The sequence below is a fragment of the Indicator indicator genome, chromosome 1 (genome assembly GCF_027791375.1).
Source record: "Indicator indicator isolate 239-I01 chromosome 1, UM_Iind_1.1, whole genome shotgun sequence".
Lineage (NCBI taxonomy): Eukaryota > Metazoa > Chordata > Aves > Piciformes > Indicatoridae > Indicator > Indicator indicator.
In genome coordinates, this window is record NC_072010.1 from 26,586,531 (window position 1) to 26,598,835 (window position 12,305).

General features: G+C 43.2%; 1 protein-coding gene across 1 annotated transcript; it reads left to right on the top strand.

Annotated features, from left to right (window-relative positions):
- Positions 1 to 454: 454 nt before the first annotated feature.
- Positions 455 to 6,299, top strand: CCNA1 (cyclin A1). The gene is made up of 8 exons (XM_054384005.1): positions 455 to 577; positions 1,782 to 2,019; positions 2,241 to 2,362; positions 3,064 to 3,287; positions 3,872 to 4,076; positions 4,997 to 5,110; positions 5,800 to 5,933; positions 6,248 to 6,299. The coding sequence occupies exons 1-8, from the start codon at positions 455 to 457 to the stop codon at positions 6,297 to 6,299; spliced, it is 1,212 nt and encodes a 403-aa protein (XP_054239980.1).
- The last annotated feature ends 6,006 nt before the right edge of the window (positions 6,300 to 12,305 follow it).

A 12,305-nucleotide genomic window follows, 5' to 3' on the forward strand; every position in this document is an offset into this window, starting at 1 on the left:
ACCGGCACCGCTCGGCGGGCGCTGCGCGGGGCAGTCCGTGCCCTGCGCGGGACAGCGCAGCAGGTCCCGCGGCGGGCGGCCCCCCCAGGGTCTCCATGACGACCCGCCGCCGCTTGGGTTGCCAGGGCGGCAGCGCCGGGGGTTGCGGCCCGGGCTTCCAACTGGCCGCAGCCAACAGCCACCGCCACCGCGTCTATCGGCTGCCGCCTATAACAGGGGCGGCGGGCGGCCTTCTCGACGGTGTGCGGCGCGGGGGAGGCGTAGTGTTCTGCGGGGACAGGTGGCGAGCAGAGCCAGGCTGCGCGGCAGACAGCTTGCCCTCCTGCCGGGCTGCAGGGGCTGCCCGAGGTGTGGCTAAGTATTTGTGGTGGTTTGAAGGAATTTTTTTCCTTTGAACTTCGTTTTGTTTGTTGGGCCTTTTTTTTTCCTCCAAAAAGTTACCGACGCCGGGACGATGCGCCGCACCGGTAAGAAGAGCCGGGCGGGGCGGTGGGAGCCCTGCCCCGCTGCCCCCCGCAGCGGCCGGACCGTGCTGGGGGTCCTGACGGACAACGGGCAGCAGCGACCCGGCAGCCAGGTGAGCCCCGCCTGCGGCGGCAGCCTTCGTCGCTGCTCGTGGAGCCACGCAGCCCCTCCCTTGCCCGCCGAGGGGCTGCAGCTGCCCGCCGGGCTCCCTGGGGAAGCTGTGCGTGGCTGGGCCGCCCGGCCCGCGGGCCCGCGGGAGCTCCCTGGCCCAGTAGGGACCCCGGGGCTGGCTGCCTGCACAGGCAGGAGCGGTGCGAGCACCTTCTCTCGAGGCTGCGAGTAAAGGCCTGGGGGTGGCGGGGGAAGGAGGTGCGCCGTCTCCGGTTAATGAGCGTGAGTTTCCCGAGAAACCCAGCTAGTAACAGCCGAGTCCTAATCCACTGGCGTGTCCCCCTGGAAATACTTAGAACAAATAAACCCATCCTGGAAAGAAGGGAGGCTCCATGTGGTTTTATTTGGGCACCTACCCTCTAAAGTTTAGGGAGTGGTTTAGGAAATACCTGTTAATTGATGATGATTACCCGAACGGCCCCTTGCCGTGTGGCTGGCCATGGTGCCAGAGCCTTCAAGAACCTAAATTTCACAGCAGGATGTCTGTCTGCATTTCTGTTTCTTGGGCCCTCCTGGAACCTGCTGGTGTGGCAAGGAAAATGCTGTGCTGACTCGTGGGACCTAAATTAGTAGCTGTTAGATGTGCACAAACTCTTCTTGGTTGTGTCTGTAAAGCCTCTAACTCAGCTGGTGGCTTACTTATAGTAGATGATGTGAAGGGCTATAGCCTGACTGCACATTAGATACATGGCTTGTGATGCTTTAGCTCATAAGTTTGAATTGGTTTGTAGCTCAGCATAAAATGTCCACTCACAGGTGAAGTCATTCATAAATCTGTGACATTACCTGGGCTCTTCCTTTTGTTATTTTAACATGTTGCACTTCAAAGCAGCTACTCCTTGGGATAACTGTGTAGCAGACTCTGCACTTGCCAGCTCCATCCAAACCAAGCAGCACTCGCCTCACTGTCCTTGGAGATGGGGCTATACTCCCCTGGTTCCTGACTTTCAGTACACCTCCCTCTTTCTGCAAGAAGTCTGTTGCAGCAAGAGTCTGTTGCATCAATTCTTCTGAGGCACCAGCTGTAGCTGGTGTTTTTCCAGTGAATTTGTTATTGATGTCTATTGGACAAGAGAAATGATTGTCTTTTCCAAAACAAGTGAGACAGCTGCACTCCCACAGTGTTACTGTGTGCTTTGTTTCAGGATGCTGCTGTTATCAGATGCTTCTCTGGCTCTGAAAACACCCTCCCTTCATCTGGAAAAGATGAATTACCCAACCGTGTGGTCAATGCTGCATCAAAGCAAGGGTTTGCTATCTATGTTGACGAATCAGAAGAGAAAGAGAACAACTGCCAGGTGTCTGAAGAGCTGGAATCAAGCTTGTGTGAACTAGACAGTGCAATGACATCCAATATTCACCTACTGCTGGATCTGAGTACAGGTAACTCTGGTTACTATTCAGATGTATCTACAGCACAAGTAGATGTAGGGTGGTTATTAATTGTGATGCTGGTAGTGAGCAGCTTCTGTTACAATAAATAACACTTCAAGGTAACTTGGATTTTTGTCTACACGAGGCACAACACTTATGGGCTAGAAATAGCAGGAGAAGGTGAAGAGGCTAATTACCCAAAGGTATTACTGCTTCCCCTTACCTGTTAGGATCTCCTATGATAGTGGACACATCCTTCCAGTCCCAGCCTGAGGATCACATGGAAGATACCATAACTTTGACTGTGGAAGAGTATGCTGAAGACATTCATCAGTACCTCCGAGAGGCGGAAGTGAGTGGCTTGTAACAAGCTTGCAGATACTTGTGATCTTTGTGATGGGCTGCAATACTGCAAAGATGTATGGCTGCCCTAGACTAACCCAAGGCTGCCACTGAACTAAAAAGAAAGTAAGCAAGTAGCAAAAGCCTCTTTGAAGGCAGCATCTAAAGAGTGATGAGATCTTTCAGGATTACTGTGTCCCTGAAATTCCCTACCATTGGAGCACTGCTTGACCCTCTGAGATTAAGAGTTCTTGTGATAGTAGCTGAATGCTGCAAAAATACTAGAGCATCTGGATGTCATCTCACTGACAGCTCTCTTGTTGTAATAGTAGTTTTTCCTATCTTTTGTGTCAGAACAGTTAAGTTCTGCCTCCCAACAGGAAGAGGGGGAAAATGTGTTTTACTCATTTTTGTGTCCCTCTGAATGCATTGTATGTGTTTTATGGCAAAAGCTGTCCATAGTCCAGGAGATGTTTTTTATTCTGCTACTAACACAGTAGCTCCTATCTCCTCGGTGCAGAAGTACTATTTTCTAGTGATGCTTGTAGCCTAATTAATACTACTACCTTTATAAGTGTAGCTAGTACTAATAAGTTATTAATAATGGAACAACTCAGGCTCCTTTTACTATAAAAAAAATGTTCAACAGCTCAGCTATCAATGGTTCTCTTCAGGTTGGGCATACTGTTTCTTCAACTATTCCCCAAACAGGTAAGATTCAGGCCCAAGCCCTACTACATGAAGAAGCAACCAGATATCACAACAGGGATGCGTGCCATCTTGGTAGACTGGCTGGTGGAAGTAGGGGAAGAATACAAACTTCGGACAGAGACTTTGTACTTGGCTGTGAACTTCCTGGACAGGTTCCTTTCCTGCATGTCTGTTCTCAGAGGGAAGCTGCAGCTTGTAGGAACAGCAGCAATTCTTCTGGCTGCGTAAGTGTTTCATCTCCTGAAATGCCAGCAAGCTAGAATTTATTTTTGGACTGAATCTTTTACTTTAATTTGAAGGACTGAAGTCTGCAGTGCTATGTGGCTTTTCATGATGTCTCAAGATTGGCAACTTTGCCTACACTAGCAAATTAAACATTTAATATTTGGTGTGAAGAAACCTTATAGCTGTAACAGCAGGAGTGAAAACACTGTGTTAGGCTGTTAGCCTATAAAGTTGTGGCAATTTCACAGACACAACCTCCAGCTAGGCTTGAAACTGCTTTAAGTGGACAGGGTATCCAACATAGCCTAGGAGCGCATTGTGCTATTGAGACTTTTCTCTCAGAGCTTGCAATTAGTCAATAGCTAACAATGAGTGTATTTCTATCTATCCAGTTCCTCTAAACATCTCTGACCAAATTTGAAACTAAATTGTTGCCAAGCCTAGAGGAAGCACTGAAATACGAGCTCTAGACAAATCTTAGTAATGTCATGTGCCCATCCTTATATGGGTCCAGTGGAAATTTTTTTTTTTTACCATAGCTTTCAAGCTGATAAATGTGACCTCTATATTCCTTTTTTTTCAGGAAATATGAAGAGATCTACCCACCGGAAGTGAATGAATTTGTATATATAACAGATGATACATACACAAAGAGGCAACTGCTGAAAATGGAGCACCTGCTTCTCAAAGTATTGGCTTTTGACCTAACAGTCCCAACCATCAACCAATTCCTCCTTCAGTATTTTCAGAGACACGAAGTCTGTATCAGAACAGAAAACTTTGCAAGGGTATGAATTATCCTCCTTTTAGTATTCAAGGAGAAGTGCTCCTAAAAGCAGAACCACTTGTACTTTGCTAAATTATCTGAGCAGGCAATATAGTAGCAGGACCTATATCAGAAGATACTTTCTCATGCCAAGTTTTAGCTGGGACTGCAACAAGCCTAAAACCAGGGTTTTGTGGCCTACCTTATTTGAGAGCTTATTTGCTGAGACTTCTGGATAAGAGTCTCCTGGAAATCCTAAGTTAGGTCTACCTGTCTGGTCAGGGATAACGTGCTGAATAGGCAGCTGGGTGATAGGAATCTGGTTGTTTTTTGAATAGTGCATGCATATCAAGTCTGCTGGGGACATGGTGGTACTGCATATTGGTACACAATGGCACTGTATATGCCTGCATAACTGCACAGGCAACTGTGCTTAGAAACAGGTTAACCCAAGCTCCTAGCAAAACATCTGGCTTGCTTGCTTATCTACAAAGGGTATAGGATTGTATCGTGACTCCACTATACAACAGAGCCCAGATTCTATTTCTTAGAGCTCTCTGTCCATGATCTCCAGGTCAACTTAAGTGAACATGAGCCTCTGTGATTGGGTAGAGTGTGTTACTTCTAAAAGACATTTATTTTCTAAGTCTCTACATCAAAGCTGATAATGAGACCAGAACCTCAGATTACTATGTGTTGTCTAGGCTTTGATAAAGTATGACTTGTGTCCCCATTGAAACAAGCTGATGGTTCTTCTGTAAGATGAACATGACTAGAATGCTATTTCTACCCACCAGACATGTAACTCAAGGGTTTTTTAGGTTTTTCGTTGGGTTTTTTTTTTTTCTTGCATGAAACAGAGACCACTGACAATTTTCAGTGCTGAATGTACCAGCTAGCTTCATTCTATTTGAAAAACTTTTGGGCATTTTTTTTGTTCAGTATCTTGCAGAGCTGAGTCTCCTTGAAGCTGATCCTTTTCTGAAGTACCTTCCTTCACAAACTGCTGCAGCAGCCTACTGTCTAGCAAACTATACAGTGAACAGGTCTTTCTGGGTAAGAACTGCACGTTAATGAGTAGCTCAAATACTTTATGTAGTCATTAGAACTAGGCTGAGAAGCAGAAGGAGTAGCTTCAAAGTATGTTCTAAAGCTTGAAATCTGAGGATAGGTAGCTTTGGAATGACCTAGCTAATGGAACTACCCAATGAATGATAAATCAACCTGAAATATCCTACTTCCTCTCTGAAATTTGAGGGACCTTGCTGTCTTGTTCACTTATATCAAGTCTGGACCTGAAGTCTTGTTAGTCTTCAATCTCCAAAACTCTTCTTCCAAATTCAATTTAGGGGTTTTCTGGGAGGGAGGAGAGACCTGAATGTGTCTACTTAAGTGAAATGATAACACTGAGTGGCTACTTTAATGCAAACCTTGATAGGCCTGTCAGATGTCTGTTGGAGGAATAGTTTTAGCAGAGAGCAGGATCCAGAAAACATGTAGCGGATGCCGTGTGCTTAAAGCAGAAAGAGGTTCTTGTCAGATCTTATGGCACCAAGGAAGATCTAGAGTGAAACTGATGGTAGGATGCACTTGAATGATTTTCAAGCCTAAAGAATCTATTGTGAGCCCTGATGTAGTGCAAATGGTTTCTGCTTCAGCAGAAAATGTAGGTTCTAGATCAGTGTTATTCTATAATAAACAACATCTGTTGATTTTGTTTGGTTTTGTGTTTTTTCTCTGACCAGCCAGAAACACTTGCTACATTCACTGGATATTCATTAAGTGAGATAGTGCCTTGCCTGACTGATCTGCATAAAGCGTGCCTTGATGTTCCCCATTGCCAACTGCAAGCGATTAAGGAGAAGTATAAGCGTGCTAAGTAAGTAACCAGGAACCCACTGTTCTGTAACTTGAGGGCTCTAAGCATAGGATGCCCATGGCTTAGCATCTTTGGCTACAGCTGCTGTAGCTGACAAACCATCAGCTGCTATTCCTGAAATAAAAGCCTCTGTCAGTCTCTTGAGGGGAAAACTTTTCTGACCAGGGTAGTTCATCAGTATACATGTGTAGGAGAATATTCTTCTGCAATATTGCAGGATGATTCTTTTCTTCCCAAGTGTATTGCACAAGAAGGTGATATCTTTAAATTTGTCAGCTAAACAACTATCTTTAGTGACTGCATTTCTGTTCCAGGTACCTGCAGGTGTCTCTTCTGGAGCTCCCAGCAGTTCTTCCTCTACAGTAGCAACTATTAATCCTGGACTTAAAGATCGCTTTGTCCCTTCATAGAGTACTGCAGGTCATGTGTCTGTAACCGCAGCCAGCCAGCAAATGGTTTTTAGCTATTTTTTTTAATTAGATGCCTTTTTAAAAGAGGATATTGGACTACAGCTCTTAATAAAACTGACAGCACTTTTAATAAACATCTTATTGCACTCTTCTGTGAATCTTCTGACTCCAGTTAATATCTGCAGTAACAGTGACTGGAAAGGTTGTGGGTTTTTTTAGAAAAATCATTGTAAGCAGGGCTTTTAAGCCAGCCGCAGTGTGGATAAAGTGTGGCTTGAACCAACACAACTCGACATCTCCACAGACAGGTGATTTGCTGCAGTATCTTACATTTCTTCTTTTCTTCCTTTCTATGTGGCCATGAAGAGAATCTATTTTCTTCAACATGTTTATCATATTGATGCAAGAATGTCCAGATGCAAGTGGTCTATAAGCTCTGAACTTGTGTGTAGAAGACTATCTGTGCTGTGATAAAAGTCAATCTTCCCTTTATGGAGAAGATTAAGGGGCATTTTTAGTGGTTTTTTTTGTTTGCTTTTTTCAGGGAGCTGGAGAAAGGGGAGTTTGTGGCTAGCTGCTACACTGTCTTGCACCCCCCAGTTATTTGTTAGGTTGTGCTTTAAAAAAAAAAACAAACTAGCTTGAGTACTCTTAAACATGATTGCTGTTCAAAGTAGTTAAAAAATTAATAAAAAAATAAGTCGGTGTACTGATTAACATAGACTATATCCAACTCATCTACTTAGTAAGGTAAGTCTGAGACACTCTTACTTTAAGGGTTTAAAACTTTGAGTTCTCATAGCTTCAGAAAAAGAGTAATCTGTGTAGAGCACTGTTTCCAGGCAAGAATATGCTTAACATTTGACATTTAACATGCAATTCAGCAGACATAGTGAGTACCAGCTGAGAAGCTTCTTATTTTAATTTATAAACCTGATTATACCATTTTGTGTCATAAGCCTGCTATTAGCTTCAGAGATTTCACTTCCCTCAGGTTGAGTTTTTAACTTGCTTCTTCCCTATCCAGGATAGTGAATCCTAGTAACTGAAACACTTAACCTTTGTATTCTTTCAGAACGAAGGCAGTGATAGTGACTGATTCCCTTGTCTTCAAGTAAATATCCTTTAAGGGAAGAGGGCATTTTGTTTCAGGCTACTCTGTGCAATTCTTGGTCTCATCTCAAACGCCTTTTAGTCAAGTAAATTAATCTGTCTTGGTGTTTACTGATAATGACAGATATGACATGCTCATGTTTGTGATACCTGTTTTATGATGGGGTCCTAGATCCATAGACTGACTCCAAGCAATGAACTTCACAGCTCGTGCATGAATATCTTAACAACGGATTGTGAGCTCATGCCTGCAGCCAACTCCTTTAATGTAGGTGGTTCAGTACAAAGCCCAGAGGCAGTGGTGCCTAGTTAGTATAGAGGGTGGTGAATTTTTTGGTTGTCTTTTTCACAAGGAAATGGTGAGCATCCTGAAGAAGAGTTGCTAGATCTACCAGATTTACAGACTTTATTTATGGTGTTTCAGATTGAACAGGTGTCCCAAAACCTTGTGTTAACTAGCCTTACACTACTCATAAGTAATAGTGCTTACTGAACTGCAACTATAGGATTGAGTATTTTGGAAGCAGTAATGAATATCTCACTATTTCCCAGTGCTAGAGTAGTTTTAAAGTATTTGCATGGACAAATCAAAACAGTAACAGGGAAAAGGCGAGTTTTGATCTTGTGAACAGTCTATAACTGCAGGCATGTCTCGTGTTCATGGGCCAATGTATTTGGTGGTATCCAGGTCTAAATTTCCAGTATGTTTCGCCATGTGTTGTCTTCCTAGAAGCCAAACTTTTACCGTTTTGCTTCTTTTACAGCTTGGCTGTAAGACAGCTACAATAAAATCATAGAATGGTTTGGATTAGAAAAAACCTGCAAAGGTCATCTAGTCCAACCCTTTCAAAATGCAGTAAGCAGGGACATCCTCAAGTAGATCAGGTTGCCCAGAGCCTTGTTGAGCCTCACCTTGAATATCTCCATGGAAGGGGCCTCAACCACCTTCCTGGGCAACTTGTTCCAGTGTTCCACTACCCTCATGGTGCAGAACTTGTTCCTAACATCCAATCTAAATCTACTCTAGTTTGAAGCCATTGCCCCTCATCCTATCACTACAGGCAATTAACTACAGTTGTAGTTAACTTCCTTGAAGCTTTAATTCTCTGCTATACAGAATTGCCTGATTTATACATTTTATTTTTTTAAATTATAATCTGTAATACCTGAAGATGAGTGCTTCATCTGTTTGCTTGTGTTGTCATTCTGTTGTAACTGAGATAGTGCAGTAAATTAATTTGTGAGTCAGAAGAAACTGATCTTGAAGTGGTCTCCTCTGAGATCTGTGGGTAATGATGGCATTTGGAATGTTCCTTCTCTTTTTTTTTTTTTCATTACCTTTTGTTGTATTTTTCTTACTCAGAGCAAGGAAAGGTCGTATTGCTCTTTTATGAATGATTCTTCCAAGGTGAAAACTGAATGCTATCTTCTCATTTTATGTGGATCATTGCACAACTCTGCCCTACTCACGTGGGCTCTCCTCTGCAGAGGCCAGGGTTTAAGACATGCTTCAGGCTGGGGCATATTGTGGTAATGAGAGTGAAATGATACTGTTTCAGTAAGTGTTTAAATGCAGATGCAAAAAACCTACTTGAGTACTTAAAAGCTGTACTGAAAATAATCAAGTATGCAGAAATATGGATTTATGTGGAAGGAGCTGAAAGCAACCCAATAAGAAGCTTTAAATTTTCATTGATATAATGCCTATGCTGTACAGAAAAATTAAGACCTATAAAGCTTGCAGTCTTGTGATGTTTGAAACAAGCAGAACCAGGCTTCTTGAAGACAGACATATCCTGGAAAAGAAATAAAGGGGAATCAGCATTGAAGACTGAACAGAGGCAGTCTCAATTCTTGACCATTCCAGTTAGTGGTTTGTAGACCATGGCCACAAATAACACTTTTGTTGTTGTTCAGGAAATATTTTAAATGCAGATGGTTTAGAATTGTCACATCTGATCTTGCTCAGTTAGCTCTGCTGTGAAGATCAGTCTGACTTTAAATATATATTTTTAAACGCTGAATATTGACTTCTGTCTAGGGCATGGGATCTTCCCCTTGAGTTAAAAGGTATGGGGAAATTACACTGAAAGTAAAGCCTGCTGGTGAGACAGAAGGGTGAATATATATGAGGGGCTTTGAGTGGTTGTTCAATACTTTGCATGGAATGTGTTAGAATTGAGAAATGTTGAAGATTTTAATTTTGACCCATGATATTGAATTCAAGAGTTATCCATTGTTGCCTTAAGATTAAAATGGATAAGTAAAATACAATTTTAAAAAAGGCAACAAATCTATGGGAAAGTACTGATTTAAAAACTAAGTTCTGTCTTTTATCCTGTTGTCTGGAATAAGTTAAGAGTGTCTGAGTGGTAACTGGATAATTAGAATGCTTGAATTGTGGTCAAAACAGTTCAGCTTTTAATTCATGAAGGGTGTTTGCCTTGCTGGGAAATCCAGCTGTGTGATTAGAGTGTATATACTTGCTTATTGTCAGTTCTACAGGTGACTAGAATCAGCTCTGATCACTGACATTTGTATTTATTTTAGCCAATGACCTTGAAGTAGCTTGTGGGGCTGCTATTAAAGAGAAACAAGGTAGCTGCATCAGCTGTTGCTTCCAAGAATTAAGCTCTTTGTTTTTCAATTTTCTCCAGCACATGCTGCCCTAAAGCAAGACCATCTTTGTATAAAATTGTTTCTTTTGGAAAAGATCTTTAAGATCATCAAGTCCAGTCATTATTTAACTTTCTCAAGTCTGGTGCTATACCATGTCCCTTAGCATCTTCAGGGATGGTGATTCAGTCATCTCTCTGGGGAGCCTGTTCCAGTATTTAATAACTCTTTTGGTGAAGAAGGTTTATTCTAATATTCAATCTAAACCTTCCCTGGTGTAACTTGAGCCCATTTCCTCTTGTGCTATCACTTGTTACAAGGGAGAAGAGATGTTCATCTCACTACAGCTTCATCTCAGGTAGTTGTAGAGGGCAACACGGTCACCCCTCAGCCTTCTTATCTCTGAAGTGCTGTGTAGATTCTGCAAGGCATATGTGACTTGGAGGAGGTACAGAACCATCCCCTATTCCTTCAGATGTTCTAGAGTCCTGTCGAGTCTTAGGAACGTCGTTAAAATACAGAAACATTCAAGTTGGAAGAGACTCTCAGGATCACCAAGTCCAACCAATAATCCTGCTCTACAAGGTACTAAACCATATCCCCAAGCACCACATTGAAACAACCTTTAAACATATCAATGGTTGGCAACTCAACCACCTCTCTTGGCAGCCCATTCCAATGCCTGACCACTCTTTCTGTGAAAAAAAAAATTCCTAATGTCCAGTCTAATCCTACCTCGTTGCAGCTTGAGGATGTTTTCTCTTCTATCACTAATTATCTGTGAGAAGGGACCAGCACCAGCCTTTCGACACTGTCCTTTCAGGTGGTTGTAGAGAGCAATGAGGTCTTCCCTCAGCCTCTTCTTTTTCAAACTAAACAGCCCCAGCTCCCTCAGTTGCTCTTCATAAGATTTATTCTCAAAGCCCTTCACCAGCTTCGTTGCCTTCCTCTGCACTCACCCCAGCACTTCCACATCTCTCCTGTAGTGAGGTGCCCAAAACTGGACTCAATACTTGAAGTGTGGCCTCCCCAGTGCTGGGTACAAGGGGACAATCACCTTCCTGCTCCTGCTGGACACAACATTTCTAATACAAGCCAGGAGGCCATTGGCTTTCTTGGCTGCCTGAGCACACTGCTTGCTCATATTCATTTGCTTGTTGATTAGAACCCCCAGGTCCCTTTCTGCCAGACAGCTTTCCAGCCACACTTCCCCAAGCCTGTAGCATTGCTTGGGGTTGTTGTGACCCAAGAGCAGGATCTGACATTTGGCCTTGTTGAAGCTCATCCCATTAACATTGGCCCATCAATGCAGTCTATCCAAGTCCCTCTGTACAGCCTTCCTACCCTCATGCAGACCAACACTCCCACCTATCTTGGTGTCATCTGCAAACTTACTGATGACACACTCTATGTCTTTATCAAGGTCATCAATAAAGATGTTAAACAGAAGTGGTCCCAACACTGAGCCCTGAGAAACACCATTTATGACTGGTTGCCAGCTGGATTTGACTCCATTTAACTGCTGACTAGGCCTGATCCTCTGGTTGTTCTCAATATGGCATGTAACGGTGCTTCAGATGATATGCTCCATGACCTTCTCTGGTTCTGAAGTCAGAAACATTATCTGATATTCTTGCAGAGATATAGAGAAATATTGACTTAGCCTTTGTGATGAGTAGCTAATATAGCCAGACCCAGGTCTTCTGTAAGCTGCTTGGACTCTGTCAGTATAGATGACAGAAGTGCAAACATTGAAAAGAACTAGCACAGACCTCCAGGAGAGTTGCAGAAATATATTGAGTATATGATACAGTTAATCCTAAAGTACATGCATACCCTCATTAGATTAACTTGTGTAAACTAAACCAGCACAAGAAAGACCAGGCAGTCTTGGCTCTGACCTTTACGAAAATGCCAACATTATGGTTCTGTCCTGGAGTTTTGTATAGTGCTTGCCTAGCTAGGCTGTGCTGGTCCTGAAATAACTGTGGGCTGAGCAAGGGCTGGTTCCTGGCCAAATGTCTGTCTCCATTTGGCTTGTAACCACCATGCTTAGGACTAGCTCCTTTTTTTAAAGCAGATTTGTCCTAGGGAGAGCTTGTTGGAGCAGGACAAAACAGTCAGAATGAGCGAAGAGGCTGTGTGGGTGGCTGTGTTCAATGCTCAAGCTTTGAGTCTGCCCCTCTTTTGTCTCAGCAACGTGCCCAGAATGGCCAAACGTTACTAATACTGG

Bases quoted from the DNA above. Each gene is read 5' to 3' on its own strand.
- CCNA1 (XM_054384005.1), top strand. From the start codon at position 455: ATGCGCCGCACCGGTAAGAAGAGCCGGGCGGGGCGGTGGGAGCCCTGC. The intron at 578-1,781 runs GTGAGCCCCGCC...GCTTTGTTTCAG, and splicing joins AGCAGCGACCCGGCAGCCAG to GATGCTGCTGTTATCAGATG. The intron at 3,288-3,871 runs GTAAGTGTTTCA...CTTTTTTTTCAG, and splicing joins GCAGCAATTCTTCTGGCTGC to GAAATATGAAGAGATCTACC.